General features: G+C 40.3%; 1 protein-coding gene across 1 annotated transcript in view; it reads right to left on the bottom strand.

Moving 5' to 3' along the window:
- Positions 1–24,185, bottom strand: part of CTTNBP2 (cortactin binding protein 2) — a 186,801-nt gene extending 162,616 nt beyond the window's left edge. Inside the window, 2 exon segments of the mRNA XM_075065458.1 lie at positions 7,094–7,201; positions 24,072–24,185. Coding sequence (XP_074921559.1) covers positions 7,094–7,201; positions 24,072–24,134 — 171 coding nt within the window. The 5' untranslated portion in view covers positions 24,135–24,185.
- Positions 24,186–24,445: the final 260 nt, after the last annotated feature.

The raw sequence follows: 24,445 nt of genomic DNA, 5'->3' as shown, positions 1-24,445 counted from the left end.
GCTGTGCTTCAAACTGGTGCCTCCACCCCTTTGCCTGATATTTGTGCTAGTAACCCTGTATCATCATCCTCTGTTTTGCTGCCTCCCTTAACAGAGGGGACATGATAGCAGTTTTCAGGTATCTAAAAGGGTGTCATCAGGAGGAGGGAGAAAACTTGTTCACCTTAGCCTCTAAGGATAGAACAAGAAGCAATGGGCTCAAACTGCAACAAGGGAGGTTTAGGTTGGACATTAGGAAAAAGTTCCTAACTATTAGGGTGGTTAAATACTGGAATAAATTGCCTGGGGAGATTGTGGACTCTCCATCTCTGGAGATATTTAAGAGTAGGTTAGATAAATGTCTGTCAGGTATGGTCTAGACAGTATTTGGTCCTGCCATGAGGGCAGGGGACTGGACTCTGACCTCTCAAGGTCCCTTCCAGTCCTAGAGTCTATGAATCTATGAATCTGCCCATCTCTGCAGATAGTGGTTTTAATACAGTTGGTTATGCATAAACTACCAACCTCAACAGGTGCCTGGGTACTTGCACTTTGTCCCTCCCAGAACTGTACTATACTGAGCCATTTTAATACTCCCTAGTGTACAATGCATATGCTTATGCATTCCCATCCTCCATCCACACACATGCTGGAGATGAATGCAAGCCAAGGGACATGCTGGCCACCCTTCCTGCAGCACCCATTGGCCTGGAGCCGTGAACCGCGGCCAGTGGGAGCTGCGATCAGCTGAACCTGCGGACGCAGCAGGTAAACAAACCCTGCATAAGTGGCAGACCAGCTTTGAGAAGCACTGGAGTAGATGGTGTCAACAGGAGGATTTTGGCTTGCTTGAACATGGGACACTGTTCTAAGAAGGAGGACTGCCAGGAAGATAGAGTCCATCTGACCAATAAGAGGAAGAGCATCTTGGGACACCAATTTGCTAACATAGTGAGGAGGTCTTTATACTTGCCTGTGGGCTTTTGACACCTGCCTCTTTTGAATCTAGTTTAAAAGTAAGGTGACTTTAACAGGGGGCTAAATGGAAAATTATAATAGGGTCAAAGGAGCAACCAGAGGGTAATCAGTGGGAGAAATGTGCTCAACATTTTAGATGTCTTTATAGAGGTGGCAGAGGTCTGGGAAATATGCAGGAAGAACTGGAAGTATTAGTACATAAGCCCAGTTATGACAAATGGTATTACAGAGACTTGGTGGGATAAATGTCATGACTGGGATATTGATATAAAGGGGTACAGCTTGTTCAGGAGACCATGAATGGGGGGGGGAGGGGAGAAGTGAAGAGGTGTTGAATTATACATAAAGAATATATACACTTGTTTTGAGGTCCAGAAGTGGGTGAGTCAGAGAATGAATATGAGGGGAAGGGGCAGCAAAACAGGGATGATGTCATAGCAGGGGTTTACTATAGACACCAAATCAGGACAAAGGTGGTGGAGGCAGCATTTCTAGAGCCAACAGCAGAAATGTCCAACACAAGACCTGGTAGTAATGGGAGACTAACTATCCAGACATCTGTTGGAAAAGTAATATGGCAAGACACAAAACATCCTATATAAGTTCTTGGAATGCAGTGCAGACAATCTTTTGTTACAGAAAGTGGAGGAAGTAATTGAGGGAAAACATTTTAAGCCTAATTCTAACTAACAAGGAGGCACTGGTTGTGAATCTGAAGGTTGAGAACAAATTTGGTGAAAGTGATGATGAAATGCTAGATTATTCTTCTAAGGAAAGAAAATAAAAGAAAAAGTTTTTTTGTTTTTTTTTTAAGTCCATTGTCCTTACACAAAGATAGAACGGGTACAAAAAGGTCTCATGAAAAGAAAATGAAAGGTATGCTAACAGTTTCTCAAAAGAGACAATATTAAAAGACAGAACAAACTATCCCAATGCAAAAGATAGAGCGGAAGAACACAATACGACTCCATCGCTATCTCTACAATGACCTGAAAAAAAAAAAAAAAAAAAAAAAAAAAAAAATTCCGGTTCATGAATAATTTAGAGATTTTGCAATTATTACAAGCTTAACCTTCTTAGAAATGATTTCTTCTTCCAAAGTCTCAATGAAAAAAAAAAAAAAAAAAAAAAGAATTGACAAACAGTGGAAACAGACAAATTGCCAAGGATGAGTATGTAGGGACAAAAATCAAAAAGGCTAAGAGAATACAAGTTGAAATCTAGCAAGAGACATCATAAGAGGCAATAAGAAGGAGGTTCCTTAAATACTTGAGAAAAAGCAAATTGTAGGTCCTCATCTTAGGGAGCAAAGAGTTACTAATTGATGGCATCAAGAAGGATGAGATGTTTAATGCCTATTTTGCTTCAGTCTTCACTGAAAAAAGTTAATGGCAACCAGATACTCAGCACAATCATCACCATCATCAATAAGGGCAAAGAACGCAAGCCAAAATAGGGAAAGAACAGATTAGAGCAGGGGTTGGTAACCTCCTGGAAGTGCTGTGCCGAGTCTTCATTTATGCACTCTAATTTAAGGTTTCGTGTGCCAGTAATACATTAACATTTTTAGAAGGTCTCTTTCTATAAGTCTATAATATGTAACTAAACTATTGTTGTATGTAAAGTAAATACAAGTTTTTAAAATGTTTAAGAAGATTCATTTAAAAAACTAAACTAAAATGCAGAGCACCCCAGACCAGCGGCCAGGACCTGGGCAGCATGAGTACCACTGAAAGTCAGCTTGTGTGCCATCTTCGGCACTTGTGCCAAAGGTTGCCTACCGCTGGTTTAGAGTATTTAGATAAGTTAGATGTATTCAAGTCAGCAAGGCCTGATAAAAAACCATACACCCTGTGGCAAATAGTAACTAGCTGATCTTGGAAACAGTGATGATCTTTGAAAACTCATGGAAGGACAGGTGAAGTCTCAAAATATAATACCTATCTTTAAAAAGGGAACAGAGAGGGCCTCGGGAATCAGAAAGCAGTCAAGCTAACTTCAATACGTGAACAGATACTGATGCAATTATTAAACAATCAATTTGTAAACACCTAGAGCATAATAGAGAGTTATAAAAAGTAGCCAGCATGTATTGATCAAGAATAAATCATGACAAACCAACCAGTGGATGGGGGAAAGCTGTGGATGTGATACATCTTGATTTTAATAAGGCTTTTGACATAATCCCACTTGACCTTCTCATACGCAAACTAGGGAAATGTGGTCTAAGGAAAATGCCTGTGAGGTGGGTGCAAAACTGGTTGAGACACAGTACTCAAAGAGTAATCAATGGTTTGTAGTTATATTGGAGGACATATCTAGTGAGGCCCCATTGGGTGTCCTGATTCTGGTACTATTTGATATTTTCATTAATGACTTGGATAATGGAGTGGAGAGGATGCTTATAAAATCTGCAATGACACTAACCTGCTAAGGTTTCTATCACCTTGGAGAACAAGATTACTATTCACAGTGACTTTGAGAAATTGTAGATTAAAAGACAAGTATTACACTTAGGAAGGAAAAAAAAATCAAATGCACACCCAAAACGGGGAATAACTGGCTAGGCAGCAGTACTGCTGAAAAGGATCTGGGGGTTATAGTGAACAACATACTGAATGAGTCAAAAATGTAATGCAGTTGCAAAAAAAAAAAAAAAAAAGACTAATTTCATTCTGGGCTGTGTTAGCAGGAGTGTCAGACGTAAAACACAGGGGGTAATTGTCCCACTCTACTCGACGCTGGGGAGGCCTCACCTGAAGTACTGTGTCCAGTTTTGGGTACCATACTTTTTGAAAGATGTGGACAAACTGGAGAGGGAGTCCAGAGGAGAGTGACAAAAAATGATGAACAGTTTAGAAAACCTGACCTACGCCCAGATTTTACACCCTTTTACCATGTTTAATCTTGAGAAAAATCTGGTGGGGAGCAGGGATGGGGGGAGGGGAGGAGCTGACAGCCCTTAGCATATTTGAAGACTGTTACAAAAAGGATGGTGATCTATTGCTCTTCATGTCCTCTGATGGTAGGACAAGAAATAATTGGCTTAAACTGCAGGATAGTTAAGCACTGGAATAAGTTTTGAAGGGAGGCTGTGGAATTCCCATCGTTGGAGATTTTTAATAGGTTAAATAAAACGCCTGTCAGATGATCTAGGTTTACATAGTCCTCCCCTCAGCACAGGGAGTTGCACTTGATGACCTCTTGAGGTCCCGTCTAGCCTTATGTTTCTATGATTCTATGTTGTACACTAGTGTAATATAGCCAATGTGTGTTGCTGGCATGTGTACCATTACAATACTCTGAGCAGTAGAGTCAACTGCCTATGAATGTGTATGAGAAAGGGCTAAAATATCCTATTTGCACTTCTTTATTTTCAGTTTACCTTAACTTGGCAGTCAAAGCACAAGATCTGAAATAAGACAGCGAGACAAAACAAGGCAGTGCATTTCTGGGAGTGCATGCACCTCAACATCCCAGACTAAAGTATTCCACAGTGCAGTAATACTCTAGAAACATATTGTCTCTAGTGTTCTATTGCCATTAAAAATTAAAATTGTATTTCATAAAAGAAAGGCCATGTCCAGGCACTTGATAGTTATTCATATAGGTATATCAGTAACAGCTATTTAGACAGCTCCACTTATAGCAAGTGGTCGAAAGCCTAAAGAAATTCTTAAAAAATTAAGACAGGTATCATAGTGTGACATTACAGTTGAAAGTGTTATTGCAGTACCTGATAACCATTATATACACATCACACACCCCTCTAACATGACGCATACTCCACTACATTGGGTGGTCTCTTTAGAAGACCTTAAAGGATGTACATTTGCTGATATCTAGCCAACTCTACTTTTGCTATAAATTGAAGCAATTTATAAAGATCTTTATTTTGTTACTAGAGGTGTATTTTGATATTCTTCATTACATTTTCTTGCATTAATGAACATTTTTAAAGTTATATATTCATCAGATGAGGATCAAAGTTTGTCTACGGTTTCCAGCCAGCTCTGTCCTTAGACTGAGGTAGGAAACATGCACTAATGTGTGTTTGCAGAGCACCTTGCACAATGAGGCCCTAAACAAAACAGGGTCCCAGGGTTTAAAAAAATCCTAGCATACACCCGTTTCTAAATTGACATGACCTTTCCATTTCATCTCCACTCCCACTTCAGAAAACTGGCAATGCCCACTAAACATTTGTTACATTCAAACATCGAGACTGCTGAAACAAATGAAGACTGGATTGAATTTAATATATTTTTTAAATTTGTGATTAGTCATGAAATTAAAAAATAAATGAATAGGTTTTAATTGCATTGTTAAACAAAAACAGAATACCACTAATTTAAATATTTGTGGACATTGTCTACATTCAAATATATTGATTTAAATTACAACAATACAAAATTTACAGTGTTCACTTCATTATTTTGATTAATTATTTCAACAGTAAAGAAATTTTTACACTGCGAATATTTGTAATCAGAATAATTAAGTGAGCACTGTACACTATATTCTGTGTTGTAATTTAAATCAATATTTGAAAAACGTAGAAATCTACCCAAAAATATTTAATAAATTTAAATTGGTATTATTGCTTAACAGTGTGAAAAGCTGTGATTCATTTAATTAAGTTAATTTGTTTTGAGTTAATCACTTGAATTAACTGTGATAGACAGCCCTTTAAAATTATTCCCAACTATTGCAAATGGAGTATGATGTAACAACATTCTCTTTAAATTCCATTATTTTGCTATTTACCCCATGCTCTACCCCAGGGGTCAGCAACCTTTCAGAAGTGCTGCACCGAGTCTTCATTTATTCACTTTAATTTAAGGTTTAGTATGCCAGCAATACATTAACATTTTTAGAAGGTCTCTTTCTATAAGTCTGTAATATATAACTAAACTATTGTATGTAAAGTAAATAAGGTTTTTTAAATGTTTCAGAAGCTTCATTTAAAATTAAATTAAAATACAGAGTCCTCTGGAGTGGTGGCCAGGACCAGGGCAGTGAGAGCCACTGAAAATTAGCTCGTGTGCCGCCTTTGGCACATGTGCCACAGGTTGCCTACCTCTGCTCTACCATTTCAAATTCCAAATTCAATTACACCTCTACCTTGATATAACACTGTCCTTGGGAGCCAAAAAAAAAAAAAAAAAATCTTACCACATTATAGGTGAAACCATGTTATATTGAACTTGCTTGGTCCACTGGAGTGAGCAGCCCTGTGCCCCCCAGAGCACTGCTTTACCACGTTGTATCCAAATTTGTTATACCTGGTAGCTTTATATCGAGGTAGCGGTGTACTGTATATTTTATTATGGTGGTTTGGGAACAAAGACAGATTAGCTCTTCAGACCCTAGCACTCTCAAAATGTTTTCTTGGCTAAGTGGTAAAGAGCCCTACACATCACAATTTATACCTTTTTACCAAAGGTACATCTACACTACCCGCCAGATCGGTGGGCAGCAATCAGTCCAGCAGGAGTCGATTTATCGCATCTAGACGTGATAAAGCGATCCCCGAGCACTCTTCCATAGACTCCTGTACTCCACCGCCATGAGAGGCGCAGGCTAGGGTGACTAGATTCTAACTGTAAAATATCAGGGTGGCACCTTTTTAATTGTTACACTCACCCATCTGGCTCTTCAGCGGAGGGTCCTTCAGTCTGACTGTCTTCGGCGGAGGGTAATAAGTCTTGCTGCCAAAGACAGAAGCACCCACCACCAAAATGCCGCCAGAGACCGTCAGCAACTGAGGGACCCGCTGGATGGGTGAGTGGAACAAAAAAAGCCCGAAACAAAATATTGGGACAAATGGTATCCTGACCGTACTTCAGGACAAACTTCTCAAAATCAGGACTGTCCCAATTTTATCAAGACGTCTGGTCACCCTAGCTCAGGCACAGTCAATGGGGGAGCAGCAGCAGTCGACTCACCGCAGTGAAGACACCGCGGTGAGTAGGTCTAAATACGTCAACTTTAGCTATGTGAATAACATAGCTAAAGTTGCATAACTTGCATTGATTCCCCCCCAGTGTAGGCCAGGCCTAGGAAAGTGTTACAAACCATGCTTAAAACAGGGCAGGGGGAGGGGAGGTGGAGGATATCTAAAACAGTAACTTACCCTCAAGGTTTCAATTACAAGATCCCGTGCTTCTAGTTCCCCTTCCATTACACTAAGGAGCATCCGCAGTTCTGGCTTGCTCAGATTATCCACATCAAACTCTCTTTTCTGTAAGAGAAGTACAACTGATTAAAGAATACACTATTTAAATGCAGGTATGTTGAAGAGGGAAACTAAGATAAAACCGCAAAGCAAAAACAAAAAAGAAAGGGCACGAGAGTGCTAGTTTCTGTCAGCATTTCCACCAGACGATATTTTTCTAAGGTTTATTATTGTGTTGTAAAGATTTGACATGATCTGAATTGTGACAATCAGGGTCAAGGTGAGTTTCAAGTAGTTTTACCCCTTTTTATTTAAGATGAAGTGTGAGGAGTTTACCAGTACACGCTGTTTTCAAAACCATTTTTCTTCAAAGGGCCAACTCCTGCAAAGACTTATGCATGTGCTTAACTTTAGGCAAAGGTAGTCCCACTGAAGTCAAATTCAGTCAAAGTTAAGCATTTGTATTTTAGCTGTCTTGGGGCTTCACACTGTCAACTAAAAGTCTGCAAAATAAAACTATTTTTCATCTTATTAAATGATTCCATATGCAGTGTCTCAGGGCAATTACACAAAAAGAAAAGTTAAAATCAAGTTCACAAAAGGGGGGGGAGGGGAAGACTAGTAGGGTAGGCAAACCGAAACACTCCCAACCACAGAAAAGCTTCTGTGAACAGATGAGGCCTGCCCTAAAGGTGAAAAAGAGCACTTTCAGATCAACAAGAGAAATTTAATTCCACAGTTAAGATCCTGCCACTAAAAGTTGCCCAACAGCCCATGGATAAATCAAGTACTGGTCACCCCATCTAATAAAAGACAGGCAACAAATGCAATTAAAAATGCATGTAAAATTTGTGTGAGTAGATGCTGAAATAATTGTTTAGAGTGCTGATTAATAAAAGGAGACATGATATGGGTGAAAACTGCACAATACAGACAAGGTAAAAAAACAAACAAACAAAAACAAAAGACAGGAAATTCTATTCCCCTTCCTCCAAAAAAAAGGAGCAAAAGGGCATTAAAATGAAATTGAAAGATACTAAATTTAAAAAAAAAAAAATCAATTAGAGGAAATACTTTTATGTTTTAAACCCCACAATTAGCTTGTGGAACTCATTGCCAAAAGACACCATTGAAACAAAGCAGCCAGCTGAATACAAAAACAGGACTAGACTTTGATAAGATAAAGATATCATCCACAGTTATATAGTAAAATAAATTTCTGCATGGGGAATAAGTCCTCACGTTTCAGTGTGTAAACCAGCTATTGATTCTTCCCAACCTTAGACAAACTTTCCCAAAGAAGAAGTTATTCCATAATTTAGAGAATTTTACAAAAGGAGCTGATAATCAGGAAAAGGGGTATTAAACTTGAGCACTGGTTTGATCTGGTATGGCAATTTCTGTTTTCTTACTCCTGTTAACTTTAATATTTCAGCTAAGCTCAAGTATTATGATGCACCCAGGGAGAGAGGAACTCTCCTGGATGCCTCTAACTAAGCCATAGAGCAGTGGTTCCCAACCTTCTGGTCTGTCGGGCGCCAGATGAAGGACTATGGTGGCAGTCAAGCATCCACCAAAATGCCACCGAATTTGGGTGGCGATGCCTCTCAATGATGCCGTTTGTCAGTGGCAAGCAGCATCATTGAGAGGTGTCGTCACTGAAATGCCACCAAATTTTGGCAGCGTTTCGGTGGATGCTCGACCACTGGCCAGGACTCGGGCACTGGGCTGGGGACCCCTGCCAAAGAGTATCATAGAACAATATTAACACCTTAGACAGGTACAAACTCCACAGCAGTGAAGCACTATGCTCTTTTCAACCAACCCCACTATATAAATTTGAACAGTACTGCGCAAGTCCACTTTCAGTTAGCCTTTTAACAGAGCTGTTTTCAGTCAGTTATTATGGACGTGACTTGCAGACACTCACTAGTCCATGAGGAGTAGGAATTTGTAGTGGCCAAGGGACACAGCCACTAGAACTGCTGGCTATTTCCATTCAAGGAGGCAGCAAGACCAGGAGATGAACAAAAGTTGTACTCCTGTTTTTTTTGTTTTTGTTTTTTTTAAGGAAAAACTGATAGCAAACTGGCCCAAAAGATACTACTGCTTTCTCAAAATGGAAATAGAGCAGATGAGCTATTTGCCCCAGGATGGGAAAGGAAGCAAAAAGTTGCCCAAAACACCATTACTGTTGTAGCTGAAACATTCAGAGGAACCTAGTGTTAGGGAGTGAACATGTGGGCATAAGTGTAGCTGATAAGCACGGGGTCAATTCTGTAAGCCCTCATTATAGCTAGTCTTGAAAAGCAATAAAAAGGGCAAGGTTACTCTGATCTGAAAGTTGGGGGATGCTCCTTCCACAGGAGAAAATAGATGTGAGAAATGTACATAGTCCTTAGGCGGAAAGAAAGATACCACTAGATTAAGTCTTCAAAGTGATTAGTGATTATGGATACCTCAATTTATGGGTGTCCAAGTTGCCAAACCCTAGAAGGGCTTGATTTTCAGAAAGCAGAACCTCAAAACCCAATGAAAGTGAAGTTTAGGCCAGTGACAACAGTATCTTATGACATGGAGGTTGTGTTAAGGAATTAGTGCATGACGCACACCAACCTCCAGTTCTTTGGTTTCAGCTATCATTACTTTGCTTGTTCTGTTTTTGAATTTGTCATTTTGAGATACTTGGTGTGTCCCCCTCCCACTCCCCATGTGAAGTGAGTTCAGGTGAAAAGAACTTGCAGGCCAGAGCCTTATGTATCTGTGCACGTAAAACATCAGGGCAAGCTTCTCCAGGCTGCTTAGCCAACATGCATCAGCCTTTGAGAGAGAGTGAACAGGGCTAACATTTATTTCAGCATGAGCTTTCGTGAGCTACACCTCCATTCTCCAGATGCACAGAATGGAACACACAGACAGGAGATATTTATACATACAGAGAACATGAAAAAGATGGAAGTATGCATCCCAACAGGAAGAGTCTAATCAATTGAGATGAGCTATCGTCAGCAGGGGGACTTCGTTTTTTTCCCCCCCTGCTGACGATAGCTCATCTCAATTGATTAGACTCTTCCTGTTGGGATGCATACTTCCATCTTTTTCATGTTCTCTGTATGTATAAATATCTCCTGTCTGTGTGTTCCATTCTGTGCATCTGGAGAATGGAGGTGTAGCTCACGAAAGCTCATGCTGAAACAAATTGGTTAGTCTCTAAGGTCCCGCAAGTACTCTTGTTCTTTTTGCAAATACAGACTAACACAGCTGCTACTCTGAAACCAGTGAACAGGGCTATAATTCTTATTAGTTTTAGTGATTTCTGCAACAGCGATTGAATCCATCAACACTCTTCAAATAGACCAATGAATAGCCTTGATATGTAAATACCAGTAAAAAAAAAGTGGTAGAATACACATTTGAAACCCTTCATTTTAAATGCCCTTTGTTTTGTTCTTGCTGTTCCACATTCAGGTCAAGCTAAATGCAGAACTGTGCACTGGAGGTTAGAAAAAGTTCCCAACCTTTCCCAGAACTACCCCATCCTTAGCTGCTCTCATGCCAAGTGGCCAAAAGCTTCTCTCACATGCAAAAGAAACCTCTCTCACAACTTCTTTTAAAGGCAGCAAAGAATCCTGTGGCACCTTATAGACTAACAGATGTTTTTGGTTATAAGGTGCCACAGGATTCTTTGCTGCTTTTACAGATCCAGACTAACACGGCTACCCCCCTGATACCAAACTTTTAAAACTCTCTACAGCAGTTGTTCTCAGCCAGAGGTCCAGCGCCCCTGGTGGGGATGCCAAATAGAACCAGTGTTAAACTCGCTGAGGCCCAGGGCAGAAAGCCAAAAGCCCCACTGCAGAGGACTGAAGCCCAGGGCTCTGAGCCTCGCCACCCAGAAGCTACAGCAGAAGCAGCCTTTCTGGTGCTCCAATGGCATGGGGCCCCAGGCAATTGCCCTGTTTGCTACCCCTCAGTGCTAGCCCTGGCTTTTATATGAAGAAAGTCAGCTGTGGCACAACTGGGCCATGGAGTTTTTAAATAGCATGTCAGGGGAGGCCTCAAAGAAAAAAAAAGTTGAGAACCCCTACTCTATAGTACTCACTGTAGTAAAAGAGCACATTACACAGATCATCAATACTAGTATACTGCCTCTACTTTCCTCCCTTCCAGCAGTAAAATTCCCCTCCTTTCACACTCTCCTATATCTAATTCAGCTTCGCAGCCAGCAATACCTCCCCTATATTCCTTCTTCTATGACCTACATCTGAGCACTTCTGAAACACCATTTAATCTTATAGCAGCCCTGTGAGGTAGGGAAATATTCTTGTCTCCATTTTACAGATAGGAAATTAAGGAAGAAATTAAAGTGGTTTGTTCAGAAGTCCATATGGCAGAGCCAGAAACTCAACCCTGATATTTTAAGACCTCATCTAGTGTTTTAACTACAAGACCATCTTTCTTCTGTACACCATATTTTCTCTCCAAGCCCATTAGGGCAGTGGTCCCCAATGTGGTGCCCATGGGCACCATGGCACCCACTAGAGCATTTGTGTGTGCCCGCCTAGTGCCCAGCAGGGGGGAGAAGCCATGGCCCCACACTTGACGGGGACAGATAACTCCAGGGCTGCAGGCACCAGTGTTCTTGGTCCCTGGCAGGTGCGGGGCCGCGGCTTAAGCCAGAGAGAAGCCATGGCCCTGCACCTGCTAGGGACAGATAACTCCAGGGTTGCAGGCTGCAGGCGCTGGTGTTCTGTGCTCGCAGCTTTTCTCTTCTCTCCGGATTCATGTGTTTATTAAATATGATGTTTTTCGTATTATTTAATGTACAAATACAAAATAAGCCTTGAAAAACTGTTGGCGCCCACCACACTCTTCTGAAAACATGAATGTGCTACTGGCCACATGTACAGACCACTGCATGAGGGTATTTCTGATAAGCATAGCCAAAGGAGGAAGGGGATGCAGCCACTAGGGGACAGTGCAGGTAGAGTGGTCTCCTCCAGACCAGAATTCACTATCAAGAGCATGGGTGGCCAACCTGTGGCTCCAGAGCCACATGCGGCTCTTCAGAAGTTAATATGCAGCTCCTTGCATAGGTGCTGACTCTGGGGCTGGAGCTACAGCTGCCAACTTTCCACTGCTCAACCGCAGGCCCCACCTCCACTCCACCCCTTACCTCAAGGCCCCTGCCCCTTCCCCTGAGCCTGCTGCACCCTTACTCCTCCCCATTCCATCTCAGAGCCTCCTGTACACTGCAAAACAGCTGACTGCGGCTGACAGGAAGCAAGGGGAGGGAGCGGGAGTGCTAATCAGCAGGGCTGCTGGCAGGCAGGAGGTGCTGGGGGTTGGGCCTAATGGGGGCTGGGCCTAATGGGGGCTGCTGATGTATAAGTGTGGCTCTTTAGCCACGTACATTGGTAAATTCTGGCTCCTTCTCAGGCTCAGGTTGGCCACCCCAGTCAAGAGGTGAAGTATGTGAAAGTTCCCCGTTAATATATTGGCAGCACATCATTGGTAAAGACTTTTAGTTACTAGGAACCTTGACAAGCTGGATTGATTTAAATTAAAGCTGTTTAAAATCACCAATTTTAATCATGATTTAAACCAGCAAGCAGAAAACCTTGATTTAAATAGTTGATTTCAACTACGGTATGTTTTTGCATTTGTACTTTAGTTATTTTTCTAAGGAAAGGTTTATTTGTATTGGTTGGTAACTATTAAAACTTGTTGATTTGCAACTAAATACAGCCTTTACACTAAGCAAAATGTAGCTTCAAACTATCCAAGAGGATATAATGCATCTATGTATTTTAAAAAATTTATATAGCTCAATTAAGATTCCATATCTGAATAAGTGTACATGTGTTATTTAGAAAATGATCAGTGTTGAATTTATTTTTACTTATGATATGTGCCAAGTCTATTTGGATGGAAATTCAAAGTCAGTTAAAAATGTGTATACATTTAATAAAACAACCAGATACATAATATATTTGTCAAAAGGTTTAACAAAACCTTTTGCATTTAAAACAAACATACATTAAATAAAGTATCTGTAGTTAGTGAATTGTACTGATTGTTTCAGGTAGATATCCCTCCCCAGTTTTTTCTTTTCCAATTTATGAATTAAAAACAAGTTTTCCCTGCTTGTTCAATTTCCAGTTGGTTTCTTAACTTACAGTGTCTAATGCACTGTACTGAACTAGTTGAATAAACTGAAAAAATATACTCTTGCAGAAGAGGCTACTGATGTCAAAAGCCAGTTTAGCATTTCAACAAACTCTGATTCCAGTTGCTTAGCCAGTGACTTCTAACAGTTCTGTGGTTTGGGTTATTTTAAAGCTTGGCAGCAAATGTACTACTTAATAATTTGTATATTTAAATAGATTAAGAAATTTTAAGAGTTAGACCTTGATTTGTCAATTTGAAATTTAAAAAAAATTAAATGATTTTTTTTAATCCAGCCTAGTCCTTGACCAGAGTTGAGCCAGAGATGTGAAAAGTTTCTTATCCCACCAATAATAACCTGAGACATCTATTCAACACCAAGGATGCAATTATGAGCATTTTAAATGGGGACCTGATCAGGTGATGCACTTTTTTTAAAAAAGTAAATTCTTTCATGACATGAACAAGAGCATAACATGATAGCAGCAATGGGTGGTTAACAGGGTCAGCTGGTCATATTAAATTAAGTTTAGCTACAATAATACACAAGCAAAGAGAGCCAGAACCTATTTCTTAAGTAATTTTCTGCAGTATTTTATTCTGAAAGCTTTTTTATTCTTAGAGGAAGGAGATGATTAAGGATTAAAAATCCTTATCTTCTTTACTATATTTGACTACTGGCCAGTCAAGTTTTTCTTGATAATTGAAGTCTGAATTTCCAATAGGACAACAGATACAAAGTACAGTATGTTTTATATCAGGGGTTCGGGACCGCTCAGGGGGTTGTGAAGTTAGTATATGGGGGGGGTCCATGAGCTGTAAGTCTGCACCCAAACCTCCCTTTGCATCCAGCATTTATAATGGTGTTAAACTTTTTTTTTTAAATACACAATTGGGGGGAGGGGTTGTCTCATTCAGAGGCTTGCTATGTGAAAGGGTGACCAGCACAAAAGTTTGAGAACCACTGATTTATATGGTTATATTTTACATTTGAACTATTTAAAAAAATTTAGAATTGGCAAAAGCAGCTTGTACAATTTTTGGAGTTTGAAGTTTAAAAAAAGATGCAAGTGGTGCAAGAGAAAAAGCAGCTCAGATGATATTTGGAGGGTGGGGGGAAGTATTCCCTGGCTTTGGATTTATAAAATAAGAAAATTGCTTGACCTAATTAATTGCATCTCTTTACAGAAAAGATTCATGTAATTATACAGTATCGCACCAGATCTGTAACAGTACTCTTGACTTTGTCTTCTTTATTATTAAAGAAGTGGGCCATCCACTCAACATATTCATGTACAATATTCTACACCCCTCAATGGCCAGCATGCAATCCAGTTGGCCACGCCAGGGCTACTTGACTGGACAAATAAATCCATGCATTTTCCCAATTACCTCATGTTGGTATAATAGGATTTTTTTAAAAAAAATATCCTATTATCAACTAACTCCCACACATTTCCCTACCTGCCACTTCCTGGAAGCAGGATGTCTTCACCATAACAGACTTGCTTAGGTTCTTGTTTTGCCTCAGAGTATCTGTTGCAGTTACCTGAGCAATTATATACCTATAAGCACAATCCTGCCTCTGTTTATAAAGATAGGCAAGAAGTGGGCAGGAGAAGGTGGAGAAATTGGAAGCATTGAGAAAATAAAAGGGAAGGAGTTGAGCAGGCAGGGAGCAAGCAGTACAGTTGCTTCTCTGATTTGTGAATGATTGTACTAATACAAATAAAATTGCTTAGTGAGAATATTGCCTTTCAGGCTGAAAAGGCAACTTCCCTAATATACTGAGCCTTGACCATTGGGCATTATAATCAACAGGACAACAGTTTGTTTTTGTGCCAGCCAATATATTCTACATTAGTGGCTCTCTACTCATGTGTCCTCTGAGACTTAATTACAATACTTCTAGCACTGAGCCTGTAACCGCCATTCCAACATACTGGTTTTACAACAGAGATGTATGAATAGGTTGCTCCAGGGTGAAATTGAGCATACAAGACCTAAACACACAGGAAAATTTTTTATTCCTCTGCCTCAAACTAAATTTGTAAGAAGTCTGTTCAGATGCAATCTGAGTGTTCTAGGATGCCATGTCATTTTTTAAAATCCAATTCTGCAAAAAGCTAGCGTTGCCTAGCAGCTGATAGAGTCATTAAGCCACACAATTAATTAGCTCAGCCTCACCCAATTTGCTGGGTTCCCACTGCCAACATTAGTACAACTTAACTGCTAACCTGCATCTTCATAGATCAAGGCAGAAGCACTACCAACAGTCAAACAAAATTAGAAGCTCTAATCAGAATCTTTGATTTTCCTTTCATCCACAGAGGAGTGTTTGGTTAGGAGCTACTAGCCTTATTTCCTATTGTATATAGGGCCCTATCAAATACATGGCCATGAAAAAAAAAATGCGTCACGGACTCTAAAATCTGGTGTTTTGGGTGCTTTTACCCTGTACTATACAGATTTTACAGGGAGGCCAGCGTTTCTCAAATTGGGGGTCCTGACCCAAGAGGGTATTGAGGGCGGGGTCACAAGGGTATTGCAGGGGTGGGGGGTGTCATGGTATGAACCCCCACTCTGAATCTTAGTGTCCAAAAGATGGGGTACCAGCAGGAACCCCCCTAAACTTACTCACTTAGAAATGATAGAGCTGCCACCACCCAAAAAATAGTGTTTTGGGGCACTTTCTGGCCCCCAAACCCTTCCCTGGGGACCCCAAGACCCAAAATCCCTTGGGTCCCACAACAAAGGGAAATAAACCATTCCCCACTCCTTTCTTCCTCTCAGATTCTCCCTCCCTGGGTAACTGTGGAGATCCCTGTGATTCAACTCCTTGAATCTTAAAACAGAGAGGAAATCACCTTCCCCCTTCTCTCCCCCTCCAGACTCTCCCTGAGAGAGAGACTAATCTTAACACTGAGAGAAATCAGGTTTTTCCTTCCCCCCTTCTCTCTTTCCTCCCACCAATTCCCTGGTGAGTGCAGACTCCCTCCCTTGGGTCTGACACAAGATAACCAAAAAAAAAAAAAAAAAAAAACATCAGGTTCTTAAAAAGAAAAGCTTTAATAAAAGAAAGAAAAAAGTAAAAGTCTCTGTAATCAAGATGGAAAATGTTACAGGTCTTCAGCTTATAGAACCAGGGAGAATCCTCCCCCCAGCACAAATCAAGTGCAGCAACAGAGATACAATCTTTCCAGCAAATACACATTTGCAAATAAAGAAAACAAACAAAAAGACTAAACTGTCTTTCTAACCGGTACTTACTAAATTGAACAGAAGAGGCTGTTTCAGAAACTTGGAGATATCTGCTTACATGTCTGGTCCCTCTCAGAACCCAGAGAGAACAGAGAACAAAGAAAGCAGCACAAAACAAAGACTTCCCCCCACGGAGATTTGAAAGTATCTTGTCTCCTGATTGGTCCTCTGGTCAGGTGTTAGCCAGGTTTACTGGACTTGTTAACCCTTTACTATCTGTTTATGACAGGGTGTCAGTATTCCACCCTTACTTCACTGCCTTCAGAGCTGGGCAGCTGGAGAGCACTGCTTGTTGGCCAGGTGCTCAGCTCTGATGGCAGCACCGCCACCACCAGCAGCACAGAAGTACGGGTAGCGCTCTCCCTCCCCCCCACACACACAAATCCTTTTTTGGGTCAGGAACCCTACAATTACAACAGTGAAATTTCAGATTTAAATAGCTGAAATTATGAAATTATTTTTAAAATCCTAGAACCATGAAATTGACCGAAATGGACCATGATTTTGGTAGGGCCCTAGTTATGACATATGAAGAGGACCCTAGTGCTTCTCCCCATCACCTGAAACTGATGGATGCTGGTCAGAGAGAAGGACATTCTGAAATCCTGAATTAATTTAGGGAGGAGGTGGTGTTGGACAGGCACTGGTGGCACTTTACTCCAGAGATGTTTTGAGGGAGGAGCAGGTGACCCAGAAACAGAGTTCAAGTGCTCACTTCAGATCAGCTGGAAGGCTCTTGCTAACAAGCAAAATCTGAGTTCTGTGAGACTAGAAAAAACCAGAGGGAGCCTAACTGTGGAATTTGCTTCCTTATTCATCAGTCTGCTAAATACTGAGACACTGATCCTGCAGATATTTATGTGTGTACTTAACCATATACACAGTGAGGAATCCCACTGCAGTCAACTAGGACTGTCAAGCAATTAAAAATAATTTCATTAATTGCACTGTTAAATACTACAATACCATTTAAATATTTTTGGATTTTTTCTACATTTCCAAATATACTGATTTCAATTACAACACAGAATATAAAGTGTACAGTACTCACTTTGCAAATTTGACAATATACTGTAAAGAAACAGTATTTTCAGTTCACCTAATATCAGTACAGTAATGCAGTCTATCATGAATGCAGAACTTACAAATGTCAAATTGCTTAATTTTTTGAATAGAGTTATTTTTTGTATATAATTTGACATTTGTAAGTTCAATTTTTGTGATAGAGATTGCACTACAGTACTGATATTAGGTGAATTGAAATACTATTTGTTTTTTACAGTGCAAGTATTTGAAATAAATATAAAGTGAGCACTGTACACTTTGTATTCTGTGTTGTAATTGAAGTCAATGTATTTGGAAATGTACAAAACATCCAAAAATATTTTGAGTTAATCACAAGTTAACTGCAATTAATTGACAGCTCTACAGTCAACCACTCAGTGCACAAAATTAAGCAAGTTTAAGTCTTTCAGTGTCCCACAGCCTGAGTTTAATTTTCCAGGGTTTATTTGCTCATTCGTACTTTTGCTTAAGTCAAATACTGGAGGATTGGTTTTGGTGTGTTTTTAAGGAAAAAGCCACTGACTAAATTGATTAGAGGGACAAGGCAGGTAAACAAATTTGTGTTTTATAATGTGCACAGAGATTGAAGTATGTATTTTCAATAAATCAAAGCCAAAAAAATGCAAAACAACAGAAAGATTTATCTTAAACTACCCATGTAACCAAAGATGTTCTCATAACTGAGAAACATTTTTATGAAACTATTCTTTAATGACCATGTTTACACGCAATGCTAATCCAATTTGTCACCAAAAGTTACATTAAAAATAAGTAATTTCTAAAGCAAACACTACATGATTAGATCTAGAACAGTTACAAGTGTTTAAAGTTACCCTGTGTTCTGTTTCTGCAGTTATTGGAGGTTTCAGTTATCTAATTTGCCTGGCAGATGGTATCAGAATATCAGAGTTGGAATGGACCTCAGGAGTTCATCTAGTCCAACCTCCTGCTCAAAGGTAGTCTCAGCCTTACTTTTACAACTGTTTTAAATCTTTCAAAATTTCCATTTTGGGGGGAGGAGAAGGCAGGCCCCCCAAAATAAAAAAAGTTTGACAAATTTAGTGATGGAAATATCAAAAATTCTATGTTTCAGTGGAAAGTTATAGAATTTCTTCGTGAGAAATTCTCTACATTTTTCCAACCAGCTCTAAATTTTTAATTCATACTACCAACATGATATAAAACAAAGTGCACGTAAGGCTCAATTCTGAAAACACCTACACGTATGCTTAATTTTAATTCACAGATTTTAAAGACAAGAGGGACCATTATGATGATCCTCTAGTCTGATCTCCTGACTAAAAACAGACCAAAGAATCTTTCTCCAGTTTTTGGATCAAGATCATAACTTCTGTTTGAGCTATAGCTTTCATTAAAGAAAGATATCCAGTCTTTATTTAAAGACTTCAAGTGACTGAGACTTCAACACATTCCCAGGTTTTTCCATTAGTCAATTACCCTCACTGTTAAGAATGTGCCTTATTTCTTGTACAGACACTCCCCACGTTATGCAAACGCAACTTACGCAAATCCGCGCTTACAGGAAAAAAAATCTGTAAGCCAGAAATAGTTTGTTTTTCTGGTGCAAGGGTCAGGTATACATTTCCTATTAGGGTGACCAGATGTCCTGCTTTTATAGGGACAATCTTGATTTTTGAGTCTCTCTCTTATATATGCTCCTATTACCCACCCACCCCGGTCCCGATTTTTCACACTTGCTGTCTGGTCACCCTATTTCCGACTTACGCAAGTGTTCCGTTCTGGAATACCTTGCATAAGTCGGGGAGCATCTGTATGAATTTTTTCTAGCTTCAGCCTTCAACCACTGGATCTCATTATGTCTTCTAAAGCTAGATTAAAAGATCCCTCTACCATTAGAAATTTCTTCTCCATGTAGATACTTGTAAACTGATCAAATCGTCACTTTACCTTCTCGTGGATAAGGTAAGTAGATTGAGCTTCTTTAGTCTCTCTCTACAAGGCATGTTTGTAGCTCTTTTCCAATTGCTTTCCAATTTCTCAGCATCTTCTAAGTGTTATCACCACAACTGGACACATTATGCCAGTAATGGTCTCACTAATGTGGTGTACAAAGGTATTACCACTCCCTACTCCTACTTGACATTTGCCTGCTTATGTATCCACGAATCATATCTTCCCCCTAAGCAACAGCATTGTATTGGGAGCTCATGTTCAGCTGGTTATCTACCAAGACCCATAGGTCACTTTCAGAGTCACTATTTTGCAGGATACAGTTATCTCAGAAGTATGATCTGCATTCTTTGTTCCTATATTATACTGTTGCATTTGGTGGTGTTAAAACATGCTTCAAATGAGGTAAGCTTTTAAAGTGAGCCAGGTCAGTCTGGATAACTAATCTATCCAGGTCATTATTTAGTACTAAGTCTTCTGGAAATTTTCCCTTGAATTACTGCATATTTTCTTCCAAATTATAGTTAAAGATATTAGATAGCATGGAGTCAAGAACAGACCCCTATCAGACCCCCCAGAAATACTCCAATACCGTGATGTTTCCCCATTTACAATTACTTTGTGATCTATCCATTTTTGATCCATTTAACCGAGGCTGTATTTTATATATTGCTTTTTTAAATATCTAAGAATATCATGTGAGACTGAGACAAATGCCTTTCAGAAGGCTAAGTATATTATGTCACAGTTACCTACACCAACCATTCTTGTGATCCGATTAAAGTTTAACAAGACCTATTTTCCATAAAAATGTAGATTAGCATAAATGCTATTGTCTTAATTCTTTATCAATAGCATCCCATATCAATCCTCCCTTGATTTTGCTGGGAATCAATGTCAAGTTAATCGATCTATAGTTTCCTGGGTCATCTCATTTACCTTTTCAAAATATTGCTGCAACATTAGTTTTCCTAGTCCTCTTGGAACTTCCATTGTGTTACAAGTTTTGTGGTTTTCTTAAACCACCCACACACAACACTAATGGCTCAGAGAGCTCCTCAGCCAATTTTTACCACTCTTAGTTAAGAGATATGCAATCCTGCAGATTCAAAAATGTTTAACTTTAATAGTCACTTTAATATTTAACATTCTCACTAGTTACAGCTTAATGAAATTCTTTCTATTACATCAGTAAGATATGAATACATCATCCTGCTTCTTTACAAAGACATAATATTTAGCTTTTTATGCATCATGACTGATAACTTTACCATGTCTGTCCAGTATCAGACCTAGACCACTGCTAAGATTTAGTTTGTTCCCAATATATTTAAAAGATTCCTTCTTATTGTCCTTAACCTTTCTGACCATAGGGGGGGTTTTAGTTGTTGATGGTGGTACCTTGAGCTTTCCTTATCAGTTGTGGGTCTAAAATATCATACAACCATCTAAGACTCTTTCCTGTGATTCTAGGGAGTTCCTGTTATTAAATCAGGAACAATACAGAGTTACTGAAAGAAGACATATATTAAGGAGCCATAATGAAGACTGATCTTTGTAGAACTGCACTTAACACTATTGGGGAAACTGTGGATCTGTTGACATGAGCAGCAAAACTCCCACAGACTTCAATCATGTCAATACTCCATTCTATATGTACTTTATGCAGAGCTTTACAAAGAGTTCCCACATTTAGCCAAACTGTGGATTACCATTTCCACAGTTGCTAGTCCACCACAACCGAAAGAGCAATATTTTACTGGTAATGTTAACAAACAGAGCAGTTATAAAAATACAGGCTTTGCACGCTGTCCTCTTTAAACATACCGTTAGACCACCACATCTGTCAAGCCAGCTTTCCTGGTACTGCAGGTTGCTGCCCCCAAAATATCAGCAAAAAGGCTTGATACATTTGACAATACAATCATCACCAGTCGGTATCATAAAGATGCAAGTCATCCCAGGGTATTTTAATCTTTTTAAAACCATTGCCACATTCTATTCTAAATGACAATGGCTTTATGCTCATGCAACTCCACTGACTTTACCACAGTCATTCCTGGTACACAGGTAGGAGAACAGACTCAGATACACTCTTCCCCCCAGTGTTCTACTGTCATTATTACCATGACAACAATGTGTAGACCCAGGTTTGGGGGTTTTTTGGCATACCAGCTGCAGCACTTAGATCAGGGGAAAAGAAAAAAAACACACCTCAGAATGACAAGAATGTTGGCTTCATTCCTAACTACAGCACATTAAAAAAATATTTCACTCTTTCAGTCAAATTCCTTGGACAATAAAAAAGTAGGACCATTTTTTCCATACTATTCTGTAAGTTTTCCAAGAACAATCTGCCAGAAGATAAAAATTATTTTTTCAATGTTGTACTGAGACATCAGGATAACTATTTAGCATCAAATACCTACAAAAGTGAAGAGTAGTCTAGCAGAACTGTTGACAGTATTAGATGCTATTTAAGTATAGAAAAACACTACTGTATAACTACTATCACGCGCTCTAAATCATTCATTGCATTGTCTGTGCTTTCAAGATTCCAACCGCCAAACAAAACATTAAACTAAATTTAAAAAACTCCACTGGAAGTCTTGCTGAATTTCAAGCTATTAATTAATCCTGTTTCCTGGCAATAACCTAGAAACCATGATCTCTTTTTTTATTTAGAAGAGAACTAATAATTTTACTTATAGAGGCCCTTTTAAAAAACTACACACTCCAATATATTTCCACACACACAGCAGTTTTGTTCTATTGGAGAATTATTTTGGATTGAGCTACAAGTAACTGAAGCATAGTCATAAATACAAAGTTTATAATATAGTTTGAGGAAAAACAAAGGACAAGGAATTTAAACATCTGAAGGATAACTGGCAAATTAAAAATAAGAGTTTTCACTAAATGGATGCCCATGGTTAGGCTACTAAAACAGTATTTAGGAATCAAAGTATCTGGCCTGAGTTTTGCTCAGTATTTATTTAGATGGCTAAATATACCAATGCTTGAACAAGTGTTTGCCTATGTTATTTAAAATTACTTGACATTTCTAAAACCAATAATATTTAAAAATGTTTACTTATCACTATAGCGTTTACTTTTTTGCATTTGGCAGCTTAATCGATTAAAATTAATGAAGCTAGTTACACGCTTCTTTATCATCATTTTGAGCCTCTTAATGTTGCAGTATTTAAACAAAGTTTAATTGTTTAAAAACAATTTTCACTGGAACATTTGAATGCTATTGTAGAAATTTTAGTAGTGTTGTACTAGTCTTAGATTTTACATTTAAAGTTAAGAGCTATAAACTTGAGTTAAATTTAAGTTCCCTTTAAAGGACTCAGTACTATGCCAGTATCAATTCAGAAAAGTTTTATGGATATTAATTTGAAAATAGGTAGACTGGTTTGACACACTACTTAATTATGGACTTTCATCTTGCAAATTATTTTCAAAAGCACCATTCAAATCCTAGGATGGAGTCCATAAAGTTTTTTCATTTGAAAAACAAATACAGCAAGATATTAAAACCATGTAAGGAATATTTAATAGACAATGTTGTGAGCAGTTTCACAGAAAACCATGCTCTTTTCTAGTGTTGGGTCAATGACCTCAAGGGATCTAATAAAAAAAGTGAAAACGTAAAGGCTTTGATATGCTAAGCAATACATTTTTTCATAGTGAAAATTTAATGTTGTTTACAACTTTTAGGGGTACAAATTAATTGTAAATTTAGCCATACAATTCTTATTTGTACGAACAGGAGTTACAGGTTTAAAATCCCCAGGCATATGCCCTAGAAACTGAGTCCATAGATTTCAGTTTATTAGAAAACCAAGAGAAACAGCCACAGCAGCAAAATCAGTCTAGCCGTGTTAGACTGATCAGCATAACTAGAGAGAGAAGACGCCAAAGCTGCCTGTCATTTGGGGATTTTTAACCCCGATATAGCTTATGTCAGCATGAAAGGAAAGCTCCGGCTTGGCTCTTTGAGCAGGGACAATTCTTTCCTATTGAAAGCGTCTGAAGCAAGGCAAATGACTCTGCCTTGGCATCAAGCTCCGCGTCCCGCTCTCGCCCACCCACCACGCTCCTTTGCCTCAGGCAGGCTCTGGGTCCAGCCACAAAACGCGCAAGCCGCAGCCCTCTGAGAACCCCCCAAGATGCGAGTCCGCCTGGTCCGAAAACCTCGACTCTAGGACCTGGCCGTAGGGAGCAGCAGCCGGCCCGCGCACCCGGCTCCGGGACACAGCGGCTCCCCAGCCCCGCGCCGCCGGCTCCCTCCCACAACAGGAGCCGCGCAACCCCCGCCCGGCGCCCGCGAGCAGAGCACGGACCGCTACAGCCCGGGCACCCCGCTCGAGGGCGGGTAACTGCCTCGGGGAGCTGCGGCGGCTCCACGCCCCCGCTGGTAGCACCGCGGAGCACCCCTCAGCCGAGCCGCCTCGGCCGGGTCTGAGCCCCCACTGTCGCCCTGTCCCCGCAGCCTGGTTACCGTTCCCGCCAGTTCCTCCTGGCCGCCGGAGCCGGACTGCCCGCTCGTTTCCTCCGTCGCCATCTTCCCGCTGGAGCGGCTGCAGATCCGACTCCAAGCAAGCCGCGGAGCCGAGTGGCAACCTCCGCAGCAGCCAGGCACTTAACCCCCTCCCTGCCGGGCCGCACCCGCCAGCCCGCCCGCGGCAGCCCTTAACCCCCTGCGCGCCAGGGCCGAGCGAGGGCAGCCGGCAGAGCCGGGGCTCGTCCAGCCGCTGCCGGCGACGGAAAGCTGGGATAGGGGACCCCGAGTGGACCCACGGCTCTGCCTCGCCCTGCCCCCCATCCGCAGAGCGTCCTAGCGTGGTGCCGAGGAAGGCGTGAGGGGTCCGGCCC

Source organism: Chelonoidis abingdonii, chromosome 1 (assembly GCF_003597395.2).
Source record: "Chelonoidis abingdonii isolate Lonesome George chromosome 1, CheloAbing_2.0, whole genome shotgun sequence".
NCBI classification, from domain to species: domain Eukaryota; kingdom Metazoa; phylum Chordata; order Testudines; family Testudinidae; genus Chelonoidis; species Chelonoidis abingdonii.
The sequence above is the reverse complement of the archived record's forward strand: the minus strand, read 5'-3'. Positions and strand labels throughout refer to the sequence as shown.